This window comes from Lynx canadensis, chromosome E3 (genome assembly GCF_007474595.2).
Source record: "Lynx canadensis isolate LIC74 chromosome E3, mLynCan4.pri.v2, whole genome shotgun sequence".
Lineage (NCBI taxonomy): Eukaryota > Metazoa > Chordata > Mammalia > Carnivora > Felidae > Lynx > Lynx canadensis.
Genome location: NC_044318.1, coordinates 32931637 through 32947433, shown reverse-complemented (window position 1 = coordinate 32947433; position 15797 = coordinate 32931637). Strand labels below are relative to the sequence as shown.

The following is a 15797-nucleotide window of genomic DNA, read 5'->3' as shown; positions in this document are numbered from 1 at the left end:
TGTAGAATAGGGACAGTAAGCGTAATAGTGGGCGGTGAGCATTGCTGAATGCCTGTCCCGTGCCACCCACTGTGCTGGGGCTTTACCCCGGGCATGTGGGTGGTGGCATCTGTCGATGTGGCTGAACTCGGGGGTTTAAGGCCGGTGTCCCTTCTGACTGGTCACTATCTGTGCCGTGCCAGTTATTAAATATTGTTATATCACCCTAGGCTGCACAGATATCATTTCTCATCATTCCGGTAAGTTGGTGATGCTTGAGGTTACAGAGGAGAAAACCGAGGCTCAGGGAAACGACCCTTGGGGTCACCCCCGTGATCCGGGGCCATTTTGTCTCGATCATTGTTGGCCCGGCTATAGCCCTTTGCAGGTGACGCTCTCCCTCCATCCCCTCTCTCCCAGCTGAGGCCCCAGCTTCTTAGCACCGCTGTCCACACTCAGCTCTGAGCTCACACCCTGTCCCCCTCCCCACCTCCTCTGCCCTGTTTTCTGCGTGTGCCTGTCTAGTTGGGACAGGGAGCAGAGCAGGAAGGGCACAGCCCCCAGCAGTGGGAGTGGCCGGTGGCCGGTGCCGGGAGGCTGTGGGAGGAGGGCTGACGGGTCCCCTGGCTCACCTCTCTAACTGTCATCCCTTAGGTTTCACACCCAGGCAGCCGCCCGTGCCCACCTTCTTGCAGTCCTTCTTCTGGAACTGGGGAGGAGGGGGATTTCCCAGCCCTCAGGGTACCCAGGCCCCACACCCCCTGGGGGGGAGCTTGGCAGGTGCTCTGGGTCTCCTGGGCCACACTTTCTCTTCACCAGGCAAAGTGCAGTTCTGAGAAATGGCCGCCAGGTGGGGCACAACCCCTACAAATGGTGACACCTGGGGGAGCCCAGGAATTCCTGAGAGCAGATGAGGGGGGCGCTTGTGTGCTTTAGGGCTTCCTGGGGCCCCCGTGGAGGCCTCGTTGGGGAGCTCTTTGCCAGGAGCCCAGTTCCCGAACCTGAGCAGGGAGACAGCAGAACCCTTGAGAGAGGGGCAGCCTGGCTCTGGGCCCTTGAGCAAGGGACCACACCTTCCTGAGCCTCAGTTTCCCCACCTGTCAAGTGGGAACAAAAGTAGCTCTTGAGATCACAGGAATGAATAGGTACAAAAATGGTCTGTAAACTGTAATGATGGAGAAGGTGTCTGCTCCGGGGGCAGGGCTGACCAGATGGCCCAGGTGGTCAGGCCTGAAGTCCCCCGCCCCCCCCCCCTCATGGCGGCTCGGCCCACAGTGTCCTCAGGGCTTACCTCATTCTCTCCTCAGGGCCCCCGGGGCAGACGGGACCGCCAGGGCCTGCAGGTCCCCCAGGCTCCAAAGGTGACCGGGGCCAGGCAGGAGAGAAGGGCCCAGCGGGGCCTCCTGGTAAGAACATCCCGCACCCCAGATCTGACTTTGTCTGCTGGAAAGGGTCTGGGGTTTCTCCCCTATCTGAGCAGGTGAGGCCTCCCACGACCCCCGATCTTGCTGGGGTTAATAAGTGCCGTCTTGGGGGGGCTCCAGGCTCACTTCCTCCCACCAGCACCCCCACTGCCACCCTATCCCAAAGACTTTAGGTTTGGGCTGACCCTGGGCGGCAGGAAGGACGGAAGGCTCTAGGCGCTGGGGGTGCAGGTGTGTGGGTGGGGCAGCTGGGGCCTGGGGACTGTGCTCAGTCATTTAAACAACACCTCCAGAGAGCCTCCCAGCTCCTCCTGGGTCCTGCAGGGAAGGCACAGGTCCTGTGCTAGCCCAGGCTGGCTGCCACCCTCAGTGCCCCGACCCCAGAGCTGAGGTCCCAGGAGGGGGCGACCCTGCCTCCCTCGCCTCCCTCCCTCCCCTGGTGTTCCCTGTGCACTAGGCCTGAAGGGAAAGCCGGTTCACTCACATCCCAGGACAGCCCTCCGGGGACGCTGGTCTGGAGGCCACCACCGGCCTGGGTCCCGTCTGCAGTGTCAGCTGCCAGGCCCAGCCCTCGCGTGACTCCTCTTCTCCCGCTGCAGGCCTCTTGGGGCCGCCAGGACCCCGCGGGCTTCCTGGAGAGATGGGGCGCCCGGGCCCCCCTGGCCCCCCCGGCCCAGCAGGCAGCCCAGGCTTCCCTCCGAACGGCCCCCAGGGTGTCCTCTACTCCCTGCAGTCGCCGACAGACAAGGACGGTGAGTGCCACTGAGGGGCGGGCCCCGGGGACGCAGACCCTCAGTGAGCAGGGCCCCAGCTCTGGACCCAGGCTCTGCCGGGTGGGGCGGAAGGGCCTCTGGGGGGGCCGATGCGGGTCCCCCAACCCAGCTCTTGGCCCCAGCCTGGCCTGTCCCTGCTCTGGTGCTCAGCTGCTGCCCCTGGGGTCCTGACGCCCCCCAAGTCTCTGTTGTCTGCCCTGGCCTCAGTTTCCCCATTTGGTGAGAGCAGCGCCCCCGAGGTCACCGCTGCTGCGTCTCCTGGAAAATCGTCTCACCGTATGCAGGCCATGTGACAAGTATTGGTTGAGCACCTACTATGTGTCCTGCACACTCACTGGGGATGCAGCAGTGAACAAAACAGTCTCCTGCCCCCGGGGGGCACAGTCTGCTGTTTCTGAACCCGGAAACCTCCGCCTACCTGTGGGAAGGGTGGGGTCAGGGAGGCCCGGAGAGTGGAGTGAGGGCGTCACAGGGGTATCTTTCGGTTAAATGCCCTGGGAAACCCGGGGAGGGTTTTAAGAAGCTAGTGACAGTGTTAAGTGACATCCTGGGCACGATGGGGGATGGGGACCTCTTGTCTTGGTCAGAGAAACCCAGGCCCCCTCCTCCTGCTGGTGCTCCTGTCCTCCCTCAGGCAGCACAGCCCTTAACCTGAGCTTTATTATTATTTTTTTAGATATTTTAAAATGTTTATTCATTTTTGGGAGAGAGAGAGGGAGAGAGGGAGAGAGAGAGAGAGAGAGAGAGAGGACGAGCAGTGAAAGGGGAGAGAGAGAGGGAGACAGAATCTGAAGCAGGCTCTTGGCTATGAGCTGTCAGCACAGAGTCTGGTGTGGGGCTTGAACCTATGAACCGTGAGATCAAGACCTGAGCCGAAGTTGGACGCTTAACTGAATGAACCACCCAGGTGCCCCTAACCTGAGCGTTAAAACCTAGGCCTGAATCCCACTGTCCCCGTTGGAGCCTCACTTTCCCCACCTGTAGAGTAGGGGGTGGGTATTAGTCCCCGTTGGAGTTGCTCTGGTGGGAGGAAGCGACTCAGCCTTGCAGAATGGGGGTCCTGGGCTGCACTCAGTGGGTGCAGGGGCCCAGCCAGGCGAGAACAGAATCTTCTGTAGCAAGTGGGAACTCACTGAAGACTCAGGGAGGGGGCCGGTGCCACCCGTGCGGTGCTCTGGGGGGCTCAAGGCTCACCGCCCACCCCTGAGCCACATGGAGCCATCCCAAGGCTCCCGCCTGCCCTGGTCTGGGCCGGACGCCTCGGGCACTGCCTTCCTGACACCTCCAGTGATCAGAGCCCTTCTCAGATGGGACCTTCTTTACCCGCGGCCCTGGGGCCCCTGAGTATGAATTTGGGGAAGACTGGGGATGTCCCGGCGGGCCCCGCCCATCGCCTTGAACCAGTGGGAGGGTGGTCCAGGCTTCCGGGTGTGGAGGGAAGGGCAGAGGTGGGGCAGGGCAAAGGCACACGGGGCTTGACCTGTTTGTCAGAACTGGGCCGTGAACAGACCTCACCGCTGCCCCAGGCTGAGTGATGGGCCCTGTAGAGGCAGCCCGGCTCTTGCAGCTCAGAGGGCTGGGCCTGGAGGGCTTCTTGGAGGAGGCCCCGCAGGAGTGAGCCAGTCAGGTGCATCAGAACAGGCCTGTGGAATGGAGTGGGGAGGAGAGTGCTGGCCTGGAGCCTGGGGAGGTGAGTAGGGCAGGGCCAGACTCTGAAGGGCCTTGGAATGCTCGGGAAGGAGTTTGTGCGTTATATGAAGCCCCCCCCCCCCCCCGGGCTTTCCCTGCCCTTTGACCTGGCCTCCGTGGGAGTCCGAGCGTCTGCTCACCGGGGCTGCTGTGAGGCCCGGTGGGGTGGGGGCGCCTGTCCTCCTGGCCCCGGGGGAGCTCAGGCCCGGCACCCCAGCCCTGCCGGCCCTGCCCCACCGTGTCACGGGCCCCTCTGCTCTGCCCACAGACGGACACTCACAGCTGGCCTCTGCTGCCGTGGACACCGTGCTGGCCGGCGTCCCAGGGCCCCGGGGCCCCCCTGGCCCTCCAGGTAAGCGCAGAGGGCAGCTGCACAGCCTGGCCGGGATTGCCCCCCGCCGCCCCTGCCTCTGGGCCTGGCCTGGGCCAGGGGCTCTCGTAGGGCCGGTCGGGGGCCCGTGGCCTTGGCAGGGTGCTGGGGATGTGGGTGTGTCCACAACTCACCGTGTGGCCTGAGGTGAGTCCCCTTGCTCACCCCTTGGGGTGAGAACCCCAAATGTTTCTGCCAGGTGCCCACGTGAAGCAGCTCAGGGCTGCCCCCATGTGGGCCTGAGTGGGGGTTGCACTGGGGTTCATGGAGGCCCAGGCCCAGGGGGAGGCAGGGGGTGAGCTCAGGGGTGGTCCAGGAGCTGGCAGGGCAGGTGCCCGGAGAGGCAGGAAGCCCTGGGCCTGGTGGCAGAGACCAGGGGCCGTGGGGGAGGGGACAGCCCTGGGGCTCTAAGGGCTGGATCCCCTCCTTCCAGGCACCCTCACTGGTGGGGAGGGAAGGGGGGTGTGGGGCAGGGGCCAGCCCTGCTTGTCCAGCTGTGTGGGTGCCTCATTCCCCACCAGTCATTTACACTTTCATGTACTGACCGAGCACTCCCTGCGCGGGGCACAGACATGCGTATCGACCGTGGCCGTGGGTGGCGGCTGGTTCCCTTTCAGGGACTGGTCTGGAGGAGGGGTGGGGGTGGGTAGTGCCGGAAGGCTTCCTGGAGGAGGTGATGCTCATCCTGAGACAAGAGGAAAGAATTTGCCAGGCTGTGGAGGGGATGGAGAAGCTCCAGGAGGAAGGAACAGCATCTGCAAAGGCGCAGAAGCAGAGGAGCTTTTCAAGAGAGGATTTGGGCGGGAAGGGGGGAGGGGGCCGGGCTGAGGACCTCAGGAGCCCCGAGAGGGACCTACCTGGAAGTTGGCTCTGGGTGGCCACACGGAGAGTGGATGGTCAGGATGCCGTTGCAGTAACGCAGGCAAGAAGGATGGCCTCGGAGGGGTAGGGTCCAAGGCCCGGAGGAGGGGCAGACCCGGGAGACATTCGCCAGGAGACTGGCTGGCTGGGGAAGGGCCGGGGGGCGACCCGTGGATGAGGCCCTGAGGGAGGAGCCGGTTGCAACGTAGGGGCTGCGGGGAGAGGGCAGTGGAGGTGGTCTTTCCGCGCTAAGGGTGGGCAGGGGACTGGCCCCAGGTGACCGTGTGTAACTCTGCCCACAGGTCCTCCTGGCCCACACGGTCCCCCAGGACCGCCAGGTGTACCTGGATCCCAGGTAAGGACTTCCCTCATTTCTGGCAGGGGCTGGGGCAGGGTGGGGGTGTGCTCCCCAGGAAAGAGGAGCCAGGCCCCTCCGCAGCAGGGCCCAGCAGGACCCAGGGGAAGGTGGGTGTGACCCTGGTCATCTCAGCCGCTGCTGTCCTTTGCTGTCTGCTCCCCCATCGGGGGAGATGTTGGCGTCCTTCCCGTCTCTCTGACTGAGACCCAGAGAGACCAGGTGCCTCCTGAGGACATATGGGATCACAGAACGTCCACCCCAGCTTGTCGCCCTCCTCCCCGAGAGCCCTCTGTGTGTGAGAGGGCGCCCCGAAGCCTGGCGAGGTGGCCCCAAACCCCAGCTTGCTCCGCCTCTCCAACTGTGTGACCTCGGGTGGAGAGGCGGCCTCTCTGAGCTCCGGCTGCCTTGGCTGCTAAGACAGGGGTACAGGGCTTCCCTTGTGGGTTGTTAGAGGGAGCAAGGAGAAACAGAATGCTGGGATAGGGTGTGTTTCGCGCCTCAGAGGCCCAGGGCCTGGGAAGAAATCACACCAGGGAGGGGCAGCCCAGAGGCAGAAAGGGGTGGAGCTTCCAGCGCCCCGCCCCTCTCCCTGCCCAGAGCCTGTCCAGACCTAGGGCCCTGCGGGCTCAGGCTCCAGGAGCTCAGGCTGTGCTTAGCAGGTGGCTGGAGGTGGCCCCTCTACTGCCAGGGGCGGGAGTCTGGGCCTTGGCCCTGTGAGTGCTGAGACCTTGGGAGTCCACCCCTTTAGATGCTAGAAGAACACTCCCGAAACACTCGGGGCGCCAGCCCCCCAAGCTGAGGATACAGCCGCTCAGGGGGCCACAGGCCAGCCCCGTAGAGCTTACATTCTAGACGTCAAAGAACCAGTGTCCCATGACTGCTAATCTCCCTGTTGTCCCCACTGTGTGTTTTTACACCGGGAGACACAGCATCGGGGAGGGGCAGGTGGGCACAATGTCTGCAGGGAGAGGGGGACAGGGGCACCCTCAGAGAGGAGGGGTGGGGGTGGGCCACAGAGCCCGACAGCGACGGGGGCAGGAGTGTGGCGAGGGACCGAGATGCCCAGGGAAGTGTGGGAGGCAGCAGGGGTAGAATTCTGTGCGGTCACACGCCTCCTGCTGCCCCAGCCTGCGGCGACAGGGGAAGTCAGGGGCCCCTTCCCAGCTACCTGTGCCACCTGCGTTCAGATTCGCCATCGTTCCGTCCCAGAGGGGGTGGAGAAGTGGAGGCTCAGAGAGGTTCAGTCGCTTGCCCAGAGTCACACAGCAGGGGAACGGCAGGGGTGGGGCCCCTCTCAGGCTTTCCCCGGCTGCCTCCAGCCCTCACCGAGAATGTGCTGGGTGCTTTGGGATAGCCTTAATCCTGTGAGGTGGTCTGTTTTCAGGGTCTTCAGGCCCTTACGGTAGTACCACTTGGGGGGCTGTGCAGACCTTGTCCTTGTGGGGACCCGGGCTCCCAAGATTCCAAGGAGATTTAGAGGGGCCTAGTCAAAGCTGTTCCTCCTACCGCGCCCCCCCCGCCCCGCCCAAGAGGGTGTGTGACCTGGCATCAACGTGGAGGGTGCAGTGTCTTGACCCCTTCCCTCTTTGCTGTGGTCCTTCCGTAAGGCTGGGGGTCCCGTGGCCAGGACTGGGATGCCCAAGGGCACCAGGCAGTGCCCAGCCTGTCCCTGGTTCCCCAGGGGCCCATTGGACAGGCCCTGAAGAGCCCCTTCCATGACCTTCTGCTAGGGCCCACCCAGGCCCCCACACTGCAGGGGTGGAGCTAGGTTCCAAGGTTAGCCCAGATACGGACAGTGTCCGAATAGCCACCAGCCCCCTCTGCTCACCATGGAAGGACCAGACAGGGTCTTCCCCGTGGACGGCGGGACCAGCCTGGTGACCCGGCCACTGTCTGTCTCCATCCCTTGCCAAAGAGTCGAGGCCTCTGAGGCTGGGGTGAGGGGATGTCCCCTAGACATGGGTCAGAGAGGAGTGGGAAGGGACCACGGCAGAGGACGAGGTGGCCCCTACTTTTCTCCTCTGAGCAGGACAGAGAGACCTGGGTTTGAAGCCCCGCTCTGCCAGTTTCCAGCCGGGTGACCCTGAGCAAGTCACTGGCCCCCACCTCCCCCACCCTGTAAAATGAGGAATCCCTCTTGGGTGGGCTCGTTGTGAGACATAAAGGGGACAATGGAGGAAAAGCCCCAGGCTCTCAGGAGACCCTTAATAAATGTTCCTCGTTAACCAAATATCTCTTGGGGTCTCTGCTGTGTCAGATACTGTGCTGGGCACCAGAGCAGGGACATCGGGAGCCCTGCGGTAGCTGATGGTACAACAGGGGAGGCAGACAAGGACAAGTAAGGACGATAAGTGTCAGGAAAGGAGGAAATGAGGCGATGTGACAGAGTGAAAGGGCCCAGGCAAGCGAGGCATGACAGACCTGCAGAGGTGACACTTCAGCTGAGACCTAAGGAACCAGAACCAGCAGCCGTACAAAGATGCCAAGAAAGGGCCCTCCAATTAGCCAGAAGAGCAAGTGCAAAGGCCCTGGGGCAGGGAAGAGCCCAGTGCCGACTGAGGAGAGTGAGGTGTGAGGTGAGGTGGGTCAGGGAGTGTGGGTTTGGGTCACAGGGGAAGGGGCTCTGAGTCTCAGGGAGGGAGAGCCTGTGACCTGATTTACACCTTTAAGAGGCCCCTGCAGCTGTGACTGTGGTGGGGGAATGGAGGACGGGGACACAGTGGAGCAGGGCGACCCGGGAGGAGACCCCGGAAGCCCTCAGGGGAGACGAGAAGGTGACGTGTGTTAAGTGGTGGCCCCTGAAGCGGCAAACGGAATGGACGTGTTCAGAAAGTGATGTGACAGGTCTGGCTGGTGGAACAGATTTGGCAGGAGAGGGAAGGGAAGGTTACCTCCCAGGTGTGTCGGGGAGCAGCTGGGAGGACCGGGGAGCCACCTTCCAAGGAGGTGTCCGCAGGGCGGGGTGGGTTTGGGGGGAGCCAGGGTTCTGCCTGGGGGAGGTGGATGGGTACCCCGTGGGTCTGGGCTCCAGGGAGCCTTCGGGCCGGACATCGGCACGGACGGGAGGCCCCCGGCGGGACCCTCGTGATTGGTGTTGCTGGCACTCACCTATGGGGACCCCTCTCTCTGCATGCGGGGGACTGGGGCTTGGCCATCCGTTCCAAGGGGCTTGGCTCTGTGTGGATAACCGCACACGCATGGCCCACTTTTCAGCAGAGAAGACCAAGCCTCATGGAGGAACCCGGGGAGGGTGGCCCAGGTGGGGCCTTCCTGTCCCCTCCGTGCCATCCTCCTTCCGTCCTTCCAGATCCTGAGCCTGGTGCAGGGAGGATAAGGAGAGGACAGAGGTGTTGGGGGGCGGGGGCGGGCAGGCAAGGCCTAATCTGCTTTGTCTGACTTTCTGCAGGGCCTGGCCGGAGAGCGGGGCATGATGGGACCGGCTGTAAGTGAGGGGCTGAGCCGATGGGTCGTGCCCAGGGCGGTGGGCCCCAGGGTGGCCCCCGGGGTGCCGGGTGGGCAGAGGTCTGTCCCAGGAGCCTCGCCTGAGCTTGGCCCCGCAGCGACCCCAGACATGGCCTGATCGTACCCCGCCCAGAGAAGGGGCAGCCTACATGTGGTCCCCACTGCCCGAGTTGGGAAGGGGTGCCCTTAGGAGGTGGGGAGCCCCTCACTGGGATGAGGGTCCTCAGATCTCTCCCGAGGCTCCCAGACCCCTGAGTTAACAATGCTGTGTGACCTGCAGAGTCCCCTCCCTCCCCTGAACCTGCCAAGAGTAGAGGCTCAGACAGCTGGCCTCTAATTTTCCTCCTCGGAAACAAGAATTTCTGAGTCTCAACTCCTGCCTGCAGGGCCAAGGAGGCGGGCACCTCCTTTGCCCCCAAATCTAAAGTTAGGGGCGTGCGGCCAGGGAGGAGGGACGGATCTGTGCTGAGCACCTACGATGTGCTGGCCGCAGGGGAGGCGCTCTTCAGAAACAGTGAGTTTAAGCTGCATTGCAGCCGAGCGAGGCGGGACTTTATTTGCCCCATTTTTGAGAACTGGCAGCTAAGACTCAGAGAGGTTAAGTAATTTGCCCAAAGTCACACAGCGAGGCAATGATGGAGCCAAGATTGAAACCCAGGAGCGTTAGCCTCGAAGCCATGCCTCCTCCTGGCGTCTGTCTGGTAGACGCTGCTGAGCCCCGTCACGGGGCTTCTGGTGCCAGGCGCCAGTCAGAGCTCGTTACCGCTGTTGGTTTATTGAATCCTCCAAATACTCCTGGGAGGTAGGCAGTATCATTACCCCATTTCAGAGATGAGAATGCTGAGGCACAGAGAAGCAAAGTAACGTGTTCCAGGTCACATAGGATAACACGTGAGTGTTCATGTGCGGCCGGTGTCACTGGCCTGGATTCAGAGGCGAAAGCAGAGAGAGGCGGGGACTCGATCCCCGGAAGAGCTGAGAGGTGGGCTCATGGGGTTTCAGACCTGGCTCCTCGGTGGCCCAGAAGCACAGTGAAGCCGCTAAAGCCAAGCTGTGCCGGGTTGTGCAGAGACGCCTGGGGCCTCGGCGCTCCTGCTCTGCCCCCGCCAGGGCAGGAGTTCCCATGGGCGAGGCCGTCAGGCTCCACCCCGGCACCCTGTCCCCAGGCTCTGCCACTGACTCCCCGCGGTCTGCCCAAGAAGCCGGGGAGGGGAGGGAGGCGTCCCGGTGCCCCTCACCGGCTTTGGACAACTTGACTTTCTCCTAGGGCGAGCCCGGCGGGAAGGGACAAGAAGAGGAGAAGGCGGCTGCAGAGGTAACAGTCCTGTCGGCCGCGTTCCCCGCCTGCCCCCTCGGCCGTGTCGCAGCGGGACGGCCGGTGCCCAGCAGATCTGCACTGACACCCGTGAGCCCACAGGGTGCTGGGCCACGGGGTGAACAGGGTCCCGGCCCCGCGGAGGAGACAGATGAGGGAAGTGATGATTGCAGTGTAGTGTGCCGATTCTGCAGTGGGGGTCGCACGGACGGAGTGACGGGCCCGCAGCCGGAGGACGGGGGGGGGGACCCTGCAGAAGAGAGCCCCCCGTTAAAGGAGGCTGCGGGCTGTGGAGTCCCTGTCCGGGGACAGAAGTCCCCACATGCCGCGCCTGGTGCACAGAGGTGCCCACAGGGTCACGGCGCTGGGGGACTGAGGATGGCACCGGGCAGGGCCCAGGGTGAGATGGCGGGAGGGGACAGAGATGGAGCCCGGGCACGGCCGTGGGGACCCACTGCCTTCTGGGAGCAGGAGGGGTGCCGGAGACCGGCGTGACGGATAAAGGGGGTGAGGGCAGTGGGGCCGGCAGGGGAGACCTCGCACGGGGAGAGTCCAAACGCCCCGCGAGTGTCAGAGCTCAGCAGGGAGGTGGGGGGAGGCTGGGGACCTTTGGGAGGCCCTTGCAGGACTGGAGAAGCGGGTAGAGGCTGCAGGCAGAGCAGCTGCGGAGGGCACAGGAGGCGGCGGGAGGAAGAGGTGGGCACCAAGGCACGGGCACCGATTCACGGGTCACTTGTGTGGGGGACGGAGACGATACTTAGGCCTCCACCCCTTTGCATTTCATAGGCCTGCATCCCGTGGCCCAGGGACACGGGGCTTAGCAGGAGCCCTGGACCCTCTGCTCCTCACCCGGGGGGCCCCGGTCCCAGACACTGCCAACTCTGTGGCTTCCCCTGGCCTTTGGTCCCCTGGAGGGAAGGCCTCTCTCCTGTAGGATACTTTTGGTCCCTTTTGTTTTGTTCTAAGCGAGGCTGCTGTGCATGTCATGACAGCTGTCACGTGAGGCCACCAAAAGGCACCCGTTCTGGGGGCCGACTTCAGGGCGGGGCCCGACCTCCTCACCATCACTTTCCGTTTCAAAGCGGCTTTGACACCTGTCTTCTCCATAAATCAGTTCATTCGTGTGTCTCGGCGCACAAGGCCCTGTGCCCACGTGTAGGCCGGGCCTCACGCACTCCTGCCAACGCTCCAGAAGCCTTCGCCTTTTCTTGCCGGGGGGTCACCCCTGGAGAGCTCTCGGGTGGACGGTGCCAGCAAGGGGACCGGCAAAACACCCCACCTGTGCTGGGTGCTCTGTCCCCGGCAGGGTATTTTCTGGGAGGAAGGGCACGCCGGGGAAGTGGCCGGGCGGCCACGGGAGCCGGAAGAACCGAGGCTCGAGGGGCCAGGTCCGGTGTTAAGCCCCAGGCTGTGTGGCCACAGGACGCCTGTTACTCTCTTTGTGCCTCGGATTCCTTGTCCGCAAAACATCCACCCTGTGATGGCTGTCGTACTAGGATGGCGACAAGGAGGCGGGAGCAGGGAGGACGGGGAGGACATGTACGCGGAAGCCGCGTGGCCCCGGCCGCGTCCCTGTGGCCAGCCCTGACCCCGTGCTTCCTCCCCGCCAGAGTGAGGGGGTGCAGCAGCTGCGGGAGGCCCTGAAGATCCTGGCAGAGAGGGTCCTCATCCTGGAGCACATGATCGGGATCCACGGTGAGTTGTGACCAGGGCCTGGGGCCGGCCGGCCCCACAGCTGGCCCCAGAGTTGGGAGCCCCCTCCGCTCCCGCCTCCCCGCTCCCTGCCGCCCTTGTGGCAGCTGCGACCGTCTCTGGTCTCCGATGACACCTCCGCCTGGCTGCCAGATGGTCTTCCCCCAACCCCAGTCAGACCCTGCGCCTCCCCTTGCTCAAGGACCCTCCGTGGCTCCCTGTGGCCCATGATCGGTGTCCAGGCACGTCAAGCCCAAGCCCCTCCCCAGCACGGCCTGGTGCCCAGTGGCACGGAGCCACCACCTAGTCGTCCCCAGAACCCCCGCCCCCAACCTCTGTTTTTGCTCAGGCCGGTCCCTCTGCCGGCTGACTGCCAGCTCCCATGGGGGACCTGCTCTAGGGTCCCTTCCTCTGTGAAGGCACCCTCCTCTTGCCTCACGGTGCTCCATAGGGCCTGCTACTCCCTCACGGCGTGGGGTTTCCACGTCTCTGCCTGGCACGCTGGGAGGCCCTTGCGACAGGGAGGGGCCTGGAGCCCAGCCCTGCTCAGCACTTGTTACCGAGTGAGCGGGCGACTGAATGGGGAGGGGGGCGCACGTGAGGGGACACCCTGCTGCTGCTGCGTTGCCCTGTCCTCGCCGGGCACGTGGCTTCCCTGGTGCCAGCAGCAAAGTGCCTTCGAGTGCTCCCAAGACCCTGTGTGAGCCCGTGCACCTGCTGTCCCTCCAGATCCCCTGGCCTCCCCCGAGGGGGGCTCCGGCCAAGATGCTGCCCTGAGAGCCAGCCTCAAGATGAAGCGTGGGGGCTCCCCGCCCGCCGACGGTCCCCTCGCCGCCCTGCTCGGCCCCGACCCTGGGCAGAGGAGCGCTGGCCAGGCCAGCGGCGGGAAGTAAGAGGCCAGCTCTCCAGGACAAGCCCCACCGGAGACCCAGCTCCGAGCCCTGTGTGGCCACCGGCTTCTGAAGACACCACTTGGTGGGACTGGGCTCCAGGCACCGAGGATCCTGAGGGACGCTGGCTCCCGGGGCCTGGGGGCCTTGGGGACAGATGGCAACTGCAGAGGCAGGGTCCAGAGGACCCCGGCACCCTTGGCGGGGCCCTTTCCTGGTCCCTTCCCTCCCCCGCCCTCACTTTCTTCAGGAGACAGGCTCTGGGTGGGCTGGGCGGGGCACGAGAATAATCATAATACTCATCGTTCACTGAGTCTGGGCCTGTCCGAGGGGCTTTCCCTACATTGTCTCATTTAACCCTTAGGAGGCAGGCTTGCTACCCCACTTTCCACGGGAGGACGGAGGCTCGGCCAGTGTAAATAACGTGCCAAGGCCACGGGACCAGGGACAGCCGGGGCAGGATTTGAACCCAGGCCTCTCGGTTCCTTAACTCGGGACCCCGCCAGCTTCCTGTCTTCACAGAGAAACTCAGGGCAGGCGTGGGGCTGTGGGGAGGCTGGCCCGGCCCGCAGGGAAGGCAGGCAGGGTCCCGGGCCTCCTTCCTCAGCCTCCCCGTCCCTGGGCTTGGGGTCTGCTCCAGGGTCTGGCGGCGGCTGCTCTCAGAGGCCAGGGAGACCCCGAATAAGCCCGTGACGCTCACACGGACTTGGGGACGGTGAGAGAGGGGCACTGGGGGTGCAGGGGCCTTCAAACCAAACTGGCAGTCGCCCACCGCTGCCTCCCAGTCTCTCTGAGCCCACCCAGTCCAGCCCAGCAGGCCCTCCTGCCCCCGAGCCGAGAGGAGGCAGTATTTCCCGGGAACGTGCACCTGAGGAGGCCGTCACTTGCAGCCCCGCCCTCTCCGGGAACCTGTAGGGTTGGCCATTTCCAGATCGCACAGCAAGTCTAACGACCCTTTGACAATCTAGAGGAAGGACAGCTGAGTCCCAGGCCCCATCAGGAGAGACACTGCCCGCTGAGGGCTGTGGGCCCGGGGAAGGGAACTCAGTAGGTGGCCGGGGCCCGGGACCCCAGAGCAGCTCAGACCGCAGCCCTTAAGGCCTCTCGGGCCCTGGGTCCCCTGTGACCTGGACCAGCCCTGCTTCTCCTCTCTTGCCGGGCCGAGACCCAAAGATCGTGGTGCCACCCCACGGGCCTGTGTCCCCTCAGGGCAGGAGCCATCTGTCCCCAGCATCCTTGGTGCTCCCGGGAGGTTGTGGCCTGGTCCCACAGGCCCCGGTAACCTCTTCTTGCCCTCAAGGTCCCGATGGCCCCTTGTGAGGCAGAACTGGCCTGGGGGCCCAGGTGTGGCAGTCAGAGGCAGCGGGCAGTCTGGAACGCTGTGACAATAAAGGTGCTCTCCCCACTGGGGGTCTGGTGTCCTGTGGTGGCAGCTGGGCGAGGCCCGGTGAGCCGGGCCACGGTGGCGCAGGCCGTCCCCGGAAGACGCGTATGTCGTGACCCTGTGGCTGGATGTGGGGACAGGCGACTCCTGGCCCGTGCCACACACACGCGGCTGTGGGGCCGCAGCGGCACAACGGGGGGTCTTCGGGGGCCAACGGGAGGGGGCTACACAGGAAAGGGACCTGGCAGGCAGGCGCACGGCACCCGCAGAGGCCGGGAGGGGCGAAGGAGGGCGGCTCGTCGCTGACCGCTTGTGCACCCACATCTTGTGCACAGAGCATATGCGCGGGTACAGGAAGCCGGCCGGGCAGAGGCGTGAGCACTTCCCCTGCAGGGCTGAGCCCCTTTTCTTCCTCCAGGCCACCCTCCCAGCTCACTGAAGCCCCCCACCTTGCCCTGAGCAACCCCCTTTGCTGGGTGAAGCCTCATCTGGGGACCAGTGCGCCCCCTGGGGTGACCACGGGACTGAATGCCATCTACCCCCTGGTGAGACAGACCAGAGGGCAGCTCCCTCTCCCAGACCAGGGGTGGAGACGGGGCTTGGAGGGAGACTGTCCACCTGGCCCAGGACACCAACATGTGCGGCCCCACGGCCCTCAGCTCAGGGTCTCTGTGGGCCTCTCCCTCTGAGTGTCTCAAGGATGCTGACCCCGGCATTCTTAGACCAGGGGGCTGCCCCATTTGAGGGTGTGGACTGAGCACGGGCCCGCAGGGTGGATCTCCACACGTGCACAGGTGGGGGTTCAGAGGGCTGGGGACTGGATCTCCCTGGGCCCTCACGTTCTAGTCAGAGCCCCGAGTGGCCTTCCCTTCCCAGTCTTTGTAAAGGAGGAGACTTAACATATAAGTTTTAAATAATTAGATTCATGGGATGCCTTCATGGGTACCCTGGCCCTGGGTGGTGCAACTGTCTGGGGCAGGCCTTGGGGGAACTAGCAGAGTCTGGAGTGAGCCCCCAACATAGGGCAAGTTTGGAGGCATGGTACTTCCAGGCCGCAGGGAGTGGAAGGGAGTGTGGGAGGGAACCAGCTTCCGGTGGGGGGTCCCCACCAGCAGGGTGGACAGGCCAAGGCTGTGTGTCAGACGGGGCGAAGGCGGCGAGTGCGGACCCCAGAGGAGGTCCCAGTCCCCGAAGGCCAGGGCTGTGAGACAGGGTCTCCCCGGCGAGGTGCTCACGAGCTGGTCCTTCGTAAGGATGCGGCCAGGCACCGCGCTTAACATGTGGCTTATATCCCCTCCCTGCGCTTCGCGGCCGCCTTCCCTGCTTTGTGGAGGGTCCGTGCAGCCCCAGAGAAGTGGAGTGGCTCGCCCAAGGTCACACAGCCAGCTGGTGGTGAGGCTGGGTTTCCACACAGATCTGAGACTCGGGGAAGCCGTGCTCTTGGCTGCTGTGGTTCTGGAAGGAAGAGCCAAGGGCACGAGAACCAGGAGACTGTCAGGTGCGAGCAAAGGCTGACGAGCGGCACAGATTCGGTGGTGGACAGAAGGAATGCCCACAGCGGACTGGAGCGGCTGCAAGGTGCCAGATCTTGGAGAACGTC

General features: G+C 64.2%; 1 protein-coding gene across 2 annotated transcripts in view; it reads left to right on the top strand.

Moving 5' to 3' along the window:
• Positions 1 to 12816, top strand: part of COL26A1 (collagen type XXVI alpha 1 chain) — a 165443-nt gene extending 152627 nt beyond the window's left edge. For both annotated transcript variants that reach the window (XM_030301503.1, XM_030301502.1), the window contains exons 6-13: positions 1287 to 1385; positions 2003 to 2155; positions 4134 to 4217; positions 5399 to 5451; positions 8861 to 8896; positions 10184 to 10231; positions 11842 to 11926; positions 12653 to 12816. In XM_030301503.1, the coding sequence (XP_030157363.1) occupies positions 1287 to 1385; positions 2003 to 2155; positions 4134 to 4217; positions 5399 to 5451; positions 8861 to 8896; positions 10184 to 10231; positions 11842 to 11926; positions 12653 to 12816 (722 nt within the window). The remainder of the gene's footprint in view (positions 1 to 1286; positions 1386 to 2002; positions 2156 to 4133; positions 4218 to 5398; positions 5452 to 8860; positions 8897 to 10183; positions 10232 to 11841; positions 11927 to 12652) is intronic.
• The last annotated feature ends 2981 nt before the right edge of the window (positions 12817 to 15797 follow it).